The sequence below is a fragment of the Rhinolophus ferrumequinum genome, chromosome X, assembly GCF_004115265.2.
Source record: "Rhinolophus ferrumequinum isolate MPI-CBG mRhiFer1 chromosome X, mRhiFer1_v1.p, whole genome shotgun sequence".
In the NCBI taxonomy this organism is placed as follows: Eukaryota; Metazoa; Chordata; class Mammalia; order Chiroptera; family Rhinolophidae; genus Rhinolophus; species Rhinolophus ferrumequinum.
The window spans coordinates 31114148-31124492 of NC_046284.1; the positions used below are offsets into that span (position 1 = coordinate 31114148).

Here is a 10345-nt window from a genome sequence, read left to right on the forward strand (position 1 = left end):
TTTCCGGTTAGGTCTTATTTTTGGGAAAGCATGGTATATACAATGGAATAGTGCTCAGCATGGAGGGGAATGGGTTCTTGACATATGCAGCAGCATGGATGGACCCGGAGGATATTGTGCTGAGTGGAGTATGTCAGACACAGAAAGACAAATATAATGTGATTTCACTTATATGTGAAATCTAAAGAACAAAACAAACAAAACCAAAATCAACTCATAGATACAGAGAACATTTTGATGGTTGTCAGATGGGAGGTTGGCGGCTGTAAAAGGGGAAGGGATTAAGAAGTACAAATTGGTTGTTACACGGTAATCATGGGGATGTAGGCTTTAACATAAGGATTATAGTCAATAATATTGTAATAACTATGTATGGTGTCAGATGGGTACTAGAATTATCAGGATGATAGATGGGAGGGGGTTGGGGGACAGGGTGAAAAAGGTGAGGGAATGAAGAAACAAAAATTGCTAGCTACAAATTAGTCATGGGGATGTAAAGCAAAGTGTAGGAAATATAGTCAATAATATGTTAATAACTATGTATGGTGCCAGTTGGGTACTAGACTATTCAGGGGGATCACTTCTTAAATTATATAAATGTCTAACCACTATTCTGTACACCTGAAATTAATATAAAATAATATTGAATGCCCACTGTAATTGAAACTTTTTTAAATGGGGGGGAAGGTGAAGGCAACAAGAGGTTTAAAATTTCAGTATAAGTCATGGAGATGTAATGTACAGCACAGGGAATATGGTCAATAATAATGTGATAACATGGTGCTTATCCTGGTTGCTGGACTTATCATGATGATCACCGCTTAATGCATATAAATATTGAATAACTATGGTATACACCTAAAACTAATATATTATTGTATGTTAGCTATATTTTAATAAATATCTTTAAAAAAATACTGAGACTCAAAAGCAATCCCTCTTTGTTCAAGTTAATACAAAAGATTATTAACCAATGTTACTCCAATAAATTTAAAATAAATTTAATTAAATGTTTTTTTTTAAAAAAAATATAAATCCTTATTCATTTGTGTATGTGTATTCACAATGATAAAAAGTTTAGTTTGGGTATGGGATAATGGACTAGTTTAATTTTCTCTATAATAATTTTGGTTTCAAATTTTCTATGAAGTAAATGAGTTACTTTTTGATCACAAAGGGGTGAGGCTTAGGAAATTGGTTTTTCTTTGTAGTATTTCTTACTTACCGTCCTGGAATTAGTGAGTTTGTCCTGGGTCCAGGTCTCCACTCTCAACTGCTATATAGACTTTCTTGCATCTATAGCAGGCCTTGCGCCATGAAAAATTGAACCCTTTACACCATGGACAGTTCCAATTCTTTGGATTATAACAGGCAGACATTTCCTGATACTGGGATTCTGAGGCTCTTTTCCCTTTTGGTTGTTTGGCCTTCTTCCCCTGAGGCTGCTGTTTCTTTGAGCTTTTGCTCACACTACTGCTCTTGCTACCCCCATGCAGTGTCATCTCCTGGAACCTCTCTGGACCTTCTTCTTGGCTATGGCTCTTGCTGTTCCCCAGGGGGTACTTCTTCTGGGACATCACTGGACCTTCTTTTTGGCTGTGACTCTTGCTGTTCCCCAGGGAATACTTCTTCTGGGACATCACTGGATTTTTTTCTCGGCTGTGGCTCTCGCTGTTCCCCAGGGGGTACTTGTCCTGGAACATCACCGGACATTCCTTCTGGCTGTGGCTCCTGATGTCACACAGGGAGGTTATTTCCTGGGGAAACACAGGACCTTCCTCTTGGCTCTGGCTTGTGGTGTCCCCTAGGTACCTTCCTGCTTGGAGAATCTCAGAATATTCTCCCTGGCAATAGCACCTCTGGTCACACAGCAGGGCCATCTTCTCCTGGGCCTCCACTGCAGCCCACAGGCCAGGTGGGCAGATCCCTGGAGGAGGCATCTGTGGTGCAACTGCTGTTGCTGTTGCTGCCGCTGCTGTTTCTGCTTCCCAGACTGCTGAGGGTGGTAGAGGTGTCGAGTATGTAGATCCCATTGGGAGTGAGGCATGGAATGGAAATGGATGTGGCCCTGGCATTGGCAGAGGAGGTTGTATGGTCTGGGCCCAGGGACTCTGTGGTCCTGGCATGTAAAGCACAGCTGCTGGGGCTGCCATCTGAGTCTCCAAATGTGGCATGCCCTGCACACGTGTGGTCACCATATTGCCTTGTTCCTCCGTATGCATGGGCAATGCTGCAGCCCCAAGCTGCTGGGCTCCTGGCACAAGCAAAACCTCCTGAGGCAGTGGGTCAGCCTGAGCCAACCTCTCAACGTGGACCAGTCGTCCACGCAACACTTCGCGCTCATCTATCGCCTGACACAGGGCAGCCTTTGCGCATTGTAGCTGTGAGGCCACTTCCTCACACTCCACGCGCAGCCACTGAAGCTGGGAAACCAGAGCCCGGGAAGCCACCTCACGCTCTTCCATCTGTTCCCGCAGGAACTGGACCCCAGGCACCTGCTGCTCTCGCTGCCTCTCACCCACACGCACACTCAAGGCCAGCGCACTCAAGGTGCAGGCCCTCTTGAGGGCGTGAGGCACCTGAGGGTCAGCCAGGATAGCCCGAAGCCCGTCCTCTACCTCGTTCCAGGGCCGTGAGTGGAAGGTCATGTAGAAATCCGAGCTGCCTCCATTCATAAGGATTTCATTGTTGATGAACCAGATCACCTCGTTATGGCGGAACCCACTTGCGTGTTCCCCAAAGTTCACGGCCATGGCTGCCGTGGCCTAGTCAACCTACCGCCGTACAGGCGATGAAGCCCCTGGTGCCGCCTTTGCTGCTGCCGCAATCACAGCAACCGCCACCACCGCTGCCACCGCTGGTAAAGGCCGCGGCCATCAACAGGTCCGCCCCTGACCTCTTAGTTCAATCCTTAGTCAGTCCTAGCACAGTCCCAGCTTCCTTCTTGGCCTCTTTCGTCCCTCACTCCCTCATTTTCCTTCCAAACAGTAAAGTAGACTTCCTCACCACGCCAAACCCTCCCAGGAGACGACGTAACACGTCACAGAGACGAGCTATGAGTCACGCCGCAATGTCTGCTGGGACCCACATTCCTTGGTAGGTCGCCCCCTACAGGGCTAACAGGTGGGATCGCTCCACTGGGTAGTACAGTGCGCACCAACCGCTAGGAGCCACTGTGGATCTCTTGGAGACACTCATAGTGGCCACTCACACACCCAGGGGCTGGGATGGTACTTTCAAACACATATGCATACACAGTCCTGGTTTAAAAAGAAAAGTGGGTAAGAGGAGATCAGAAATTTTCTGGGAAAGGGAGGGTATTGAAGTGATGAAGACTGGGGTTTCAGGACCCCCAGGATTAGAGAGGTTTAGTAGGCTGCAAGCTTGGGGTCTATCAAAACCCAGAAACGGGGCAGGACAGTGTTAAGAGAGAAAGCTGTGCTCACACTACTGCTCTGGGATAGGCAGTGAGGCTGGTCCTTGGGGCAGCAGTAGGAACCAGGTGAAGGAGAGCAAAATATGCCACCCCAAAATATGCCACTTTGGCATATTGATTATTTTGAATTAAAGTTACTTAAGAAACAACTGCAAGAAGGACACACTGACCCTCCTTTTTCTCCCTCAAAGCAGAAAATAAACCTCCCACGTGAAAGATACTTTCCCTATATCAGGAGGGTAGAAGACATCCTTATCACCAGAAATAGGGAACTTACAGCTCAGAAGGCTATATAAAACAAAACAAAACAAACAAACAAAAAATCCTTGTTACTTCTTCACTAATTTACACCCCCAAACCTCTTTTTCTTGTCAATTCTTCACAAACATATTGTTTATTTATTTGTTTGTCTAAAAGACATGAAAGTTATCTGCTTTAGTCACTTGTTTGAGTCTCATATTTTTATCGGGATCCCATACATACAGAATTAAATTTGTTGTTTGTCCTGCTGACCCGTTGTATGTCAATTTCATTATTTGACCAGCCGAAGAACCTAAAAGGGAAGAAGGGAAAAGTTTTCTGCCCTTACACTGTAATGTAAGGGTTTTCTGCCAATACCCTGTACATGAGTGAAGGGAGAGCCTGGCAGCTATAGGGAATTACAGGGTTCAACCTCTCAGTGTAGGCTGGTGAAGGGCACTAGAAAGAGGACTGATGTGATGGCTGAGTGGATACAGAGGAAAGGGAAGCCAGACCAAGATGTTATAGGAAGCTATCAGGAAGAAGCTATCAAGAACAGGAGGCCGCAATAAGGATGAGTGATCCAAGTCAGTGAAAACAAGGGAAGGACATTTCAGATTTCAGCATTTCAAACTGGAGGACTCTGATGGACAACGTTTGTCAGTATTTATGGGAGAAGTGCATCATAGTGAAGATGCTGGCTCTCAGATGTTTCTGGGGGCTTCTAGAGGAAACCACAAGCTGATTAATGAAGATTTCCACTGTGGAATGGGGGGAAGGAAACTGCTCTTTACTCAGTTCCTTCTCTTTTACCTCTCAGTCCCCATCTCATCCTCAAGCCTCCTGCATTATTCCCACCTCTCTTGTTCTCACAGAATTTTCTCAACTTTACAGTTACCCTTCACCTGTAATTTGGATCCCAGCCTCTCCCATACTCTCAGGTTGTTCAATCCAGTCATAATCTCTCTACTCTTCTCTATTTCATCCTCTTCCTCTCTATTCGCTCCTTCCCAGTTATGGTATGAGCATGTCAAGCATCTTCCATGCTGCATAATGTTTTTGTCTACATTTTCTGTACCTTAATTTCCATCCATAAAACTACAGAAAATATTCTAAGAGCACCACATAAGGGTGAGCCTCTCCCCTCTAATAATCCAAGTTTCTTCTAACTTGACCTTTCTATAGTCTTTGAGTCTATTGACCACTCCCTTTTTGAAATCCAGCCCTCCCTTTTATTCTGTGACACCAAACTCTATCCATTTTTCTTCTTTCTGGCTGTTCCATCTCAGTTCCCTTTTTTGCCTTCTATGTTTCCAGTCACCCCTTAAATACTGGTGTCCCCTTGAGTTTTGTCCTCAGACCCCTTATTTTTTCCAGGCCCTCTCCCTCATTCCAAGTATTCTTTCTGTGTAATCCCATCTATTCTCTATTCTAAGCTACCATCATTAATTGCTAAATACTCCCAAAACTTTATATCCAGTCTTGTTCTATGTCTCAAACTTCAGTTTCACCTAACCAACAACTTCCTAGAGCCCTTCACCTGGCTCTTCCATAGGCACCTTATTCTTCACAAGTCCCAAACTCATCAACACTACTTTGGACAAATAGCTTGCCAAATTTCTTAAAGTTTCTGAAGACCCACTTCCTCAAAGAGTAGTTGCAAGGATTAAATAAGAACATATAAATTAATTGTCACTTCCATCATCTCATCCTTATTACTATTAAATAAGTCTTCATGCAGAAGGTGAGGCTTTATCTGGGATTTGAAAAATGGGTAGAAACTAGACGAGGACAGTGAGGGGGAAAACAAACCTGAAATTGACAAAAGATATTTCTCTGCCATTTACCAATTGTCTGCTTGGCCAAGAATTGTAGCAGGTCACCCTGTTCTGCCACATCTAGTTGAATTATATTGCTCAATTCATGTAACAACTGCTTCTTGTGTTTTCATTCCATTATGTTTTTAGAAGCTGGCATCTGGTCCCCACCTACCTGCCTTCTACATTTCAGCTATTTCCATGGATGCTCTTTGCTAGAGCTACATATCTGACACCACCAAGGAGGCACCATGTGTGTACTGGCATTTGTGATATTTCCAGGATCTATGCAGCCTTCTGGGGGCTTAAGGCATCATCTGCCTCTGATCAGAAACAAAACATATTCTGTATATGAAAGAGGAAACAGTAGATTTGTTGGTGCGTAGAATTAGGACTACACTTGGAATACACAGAAAAGTGAAAACATTAAGAGGATATGATTATGAGGGTAAATGATTTATATAATAATAATAATGTCTTCTTAGGTCAGTAATAAAAAAAATAAAATAAAATGGAAAATTCCAGTATGATCCTGAAGTATTAAAAAGCCACATTCAATGTGTTTATCTAGCTCTCTATATAGGTAACAACTTTGCCTCAAAATAAAAACATTTTCATGCTTTGATCAGTTCAACTTGCAAAGTGTTAAATAAATATTATAAGTTGCAGCACTGTTTTGCTACTATATAAAAAAAAAAGTATTCGGGTATAAGAGGAGCAATTATCAATATTACAAGCTCTAATTTCCAAATTGGCACTAATCATCGTTGCATATTAAGTGAAAGTAAAAGTAATTCCATTTAAACTAAAACTAAAGTTGTTCACTGATGATCTTTTCAATAATCTTTTGCATAATTGCATTATAAACAATACTGATAGTGCTAATAAAAAGTTTCTCTTCTGGGATTTTTATATAGAAATAAATAATATGTAACTTTTTAGTACTTACTATGTGCTAGGTGCTGTGCATATTTTGTGTGCTTTATCTTATACAATCATCTCCACAGCCATGTGAGTTAAGTAAAAGTATTACCTCCCTTTTTAAAATAAGTAAATTGGGACTCAAGAAAGCTAAATAATTTTTACAAGGACCTACAGCAAGTGTATGGAAGCCAGAACTAATACCTTGATTGGTCTGAGTGCAAAACCCATGCTCCTAACAGTACACTCTACTGCCTACAATGACACATTTCCCCAGAACTCTGAGACCTAAACTAAGAAAATCAATGCATGAAGATGTGGTAAGACATATGCAAAAGTCATACTAAAAGAGAAAATATCTTTCAATCCAAAAGCAATAACGCAGCTTGCCTATAACCTATTTGATAGCCTAAACATATTTTTTTTAAATTTATTTTTAATTTATTGGGGTGACAATTGTTAGTAGAATTACATAGATTTCAGTTGTGCAATTCTGTATCACATCATCCATAAATCACACTGTGTGTTCACCACCCAGAGTCAGCTCCCCTTCCATCACCATACATTTGATCCCCCTCACCCTCATCCCCCACCCCCCAACCCCCTTACGCTCTGGTAACCACCAAATTACGTTCCCCAGATTAATTTTCAAACCCCGTGGCCATCCTGTGGTCACCGTAAACATATTTTTTAAATGAGTCAAACAAAGAAAAATGAACAATTTGAAACATAGGAAAGCAGGAATCAGAGAGTACAAATTGAATTGGTGTTAAAACCTGTACAATGTAGAGGGTGTTCTGATCAATGCAGGGGAACATTCCAGTCCCCTGACCAGATCTTTCTCTGTAATGGAGACAGAGGCATCAAACCACGAGAGTTCCATGGCAAAATTCTGTGAAAATCACCCAATCAATTCTAGATGTTCTCATTCCATCTTCGCCTATTGTCTCCTGATAATATTTGGACTTCCAGTATAACTTACAAGTATGGAAGGTGCTCCTTGATCATCAACCTAAGTATTGCAGACTGCTAGACAGTTGTGCTTGTCATTGTAAACTAACAAACTAGCACTCAGATTTTAGAAAATGACCCCTTTTTAATTAAACTAGTATAAGCTAGTGTCTGAGAAACTGGTAACATTTGGGTACCTGATTGAACATCTGACCTATAGAGCTGAGAAGTATATCCTGGGATGGGGCATCCCCTCAAATATTCATCCATCCTAGATGACAACTCTGTCATGATTCATGCCACCACAGGTTCACCTACATGACCTAAACTGATCAAGATAATCATTATAGTTTCAGGGAGTTTCAGATATGCCATTTGTAATGCTTCTCATTGTCTGAAAGCCCTACGGATAGTTGAAATTACAAATAATATTTTTTAAAAACTAACAATTGTCACCCCAATAAACTTTAATTAAAAAAAAAAAAACAGCTTTGTTTACATGCTATAGTAACTGCCAACATTCCACGAAAGCAACACTCCTCCCAGATGTTCTACTTCAAGAACTGACCTTCTATAACTAATGAAAATTAACAATTAATTTTAGATAGGTTTAATAGAATATTATTGCTTTTGATTCACCTATTTAGGTCATCATTGTTCATATTTGTAGTGGCAAGCTTTCCCAGGAGACTTATTTCCTACTCTACCCCTGTCATCTTGCTTCTGTTTGCCTCTCATTATTTTTTGTCAGAGAGCTAAAAATATTACATTACCCTTCTTGGATTGCATTTAAAGTTGACAGAAAAAGTAGAACACAATCATATGTTCTCATCTCTGCTAGTGTATTTGTATGTCAGGGGGAGCAAATAAACCCATGGGTGATAGAATCCATTTGGTATCAATCCAGACCATATTACAAATGGTTCTATGAATGAGTGTTATAATAAAAACATAAGAAATGCCTTTTAGGTCTATCCATATCACTGGTTAATGATGCTCCTACAAACAACCTTTCTTTTATTAATAAATCTCATGGATCTGCAACTCACAAAATTATCTTAAAAACTTAAGATTTTTTTTCAATCTACATCATGTTGTGGAAGTTAGAAATCCCAGTGCTCTTCTATCTGCTCTATGTAAAAGAAAGGAAAGGAAAATCCTTATATTAATGCTAAATATTACTCTCTTAGGTTCCCACTCAATCATCAATTTCCTGGATTCTGGATCCTATACCCATCACTATATCATAACTTATCTTGCTTGGGTAACAAATGTTTTCCCAACTGTAAGCTTCAAGGAAGATTTTTTTCAACCCTTACTTTACTGACCCTGTCTACTATATTTGGTAACGACAATCACTCCCTCTTTCATGAAATTCTTCACTCTCGACGTCCAAGATACCAGACTCCTTTAGTTAATTTAGCATATCTCCAATCATTCTTATTTTTGTGTGTGTCCCTATTCTTGCATTTGCTCAGTAAATATTGATGTTTCCCAGAGTCTGTATCATTCCTCTTATCTTCTCACTTTATACCTTTCCCCAGATGATCAAAGTCATGCTTAAGTTCTCAAACATTACCTATATACTCATAACTCCTACATCTATATCTCTAACTTATATTTCTCATTCAGGCTTAAGACTTGTACTGAAATGCATGCTGTCTTCCAGAAACCTTAATACCACAACTGAACTCATCCGTAAATCCCATCTTCTGCTCCCTCTGTAATTATTTGTCTCATTGTCATCATCTACTCAACCACAAAAACTAAAAATTTCAAAGTCACCAAGAGTCCTCTCTCTCCTTCCCTCCCCCATATCTATTTGGTTACTATGATCTCCTTAATGTTCTTTGGGCCTGTCATCACTTTAACATCCACACTACCATTACCTAAGGCAACCATCATCATTTGCCTAGACAAGTACAACAGTTTCCTAACTGTTCTCACAACCTCTTATATATTCTCCTTTAAAATTATCTTCCAAAAAGCTTCCAATCTATTTTAAAATTTACATATAAGCACCATGCTTAAAAATAGTTTAATGCCCATATTTCCCACACAGTAATGCTCAAACTCCTTAATATGTTATTTAAGCTCCTCATGATTGTCTCTGTTGGCCTTGCAGATATCATTTTTCATTCATTCATCAAATGCTACATTCAAGCAGTGTTGAATTGCTTGTAGTCCCTCATACATGCCTTCTTTCTTCTAATATATTTCCTTCTCATGTGTTTCTACTGTCTTCTCTTCCTAGTTCCAAACTCTCTTCACCTGGTTAACTTCTAATCATATTTTAATATTCAAAATATTAATAGATACCACCTTATCCAGCAAGCATTACCTGACATGCCCACGTCAGTCTTTTATTCCCTATCCTATGTGCTACTCTGTTTTATTCATCTTAGTAACTCCAGCATCTAGCGCAGAGCCTGTTACACAATGCACGTCTATTGAATGAAAGAATTCCAAAGGGTAACCCCTAGGTATTAAATATGGAGATTGAATGAAGTGTTCTAAACTCACCTTTTCCTTTACAAATGTCTAAACCTCACCTCACGTTCTCAAATTAAGGAAGCCTACTGTTTATAGTCTACTCTTGAAGATCTTGCTCCTCAATCATCCTGATTACTTGTTACTTATATTTAGAAGGTCTCCAGCTCAAACACATCTTCTAGATATAGGGGTAATCTTTAATTTTTTTATACAAAGTAGAATATTGTATTATTTATGTTTAATATCCACCATGATTATGTTCATTAATTTCTTGACCTTTTGGCCACAGCATCATGCTAAATTGATGTCTTCAGGACAGTCATGCATTCAACAAATATTTAATAAGTGTTTCTTTTGTGCTACGAGGTGATGATTCATCACAACAAACAAAAACAACTAAAAACTACTCTCATGGAGCTTTCATATTGTTTCAGGAGTGGGAAAAGTTAACACAGAAAGCAAACAAAGAATGAACAATAAAATACGC

At 40.2% G+C, this 10345-nt stretch overlaps 1 protein-coding gene across 1 annotated transcript; it reads right to left on the reverse strand.

The window, feature by feature from the left end:
- Nucleotides 1-1235: 1235 nt before the first annotated feature.
- Nucleotides 1236-2753, reverse strand: LOC117035248 (putative testis-expressed protein 13C). The gene has a single exon (XM_033129130.1). It carries the CDS (start codon nt 2751-2753, stop codon nt 1236-1238), a length of 1518 nt encoding a protein of 505 aa, XP_032985021.1.
- Nucleotides 2754-10345: the final 7592 nt, after the last annotated feature.

Bases quoted from the DNA above. Each gene is read 5' to 3' on its own strand.
- LOC117035248 (XM_033129130.1), bottom strand. From the start codon at position 2,753: ATGGCCGTGAACTTTGGGGAACACGCAAGTGGGTTCCGCCATAACGAG.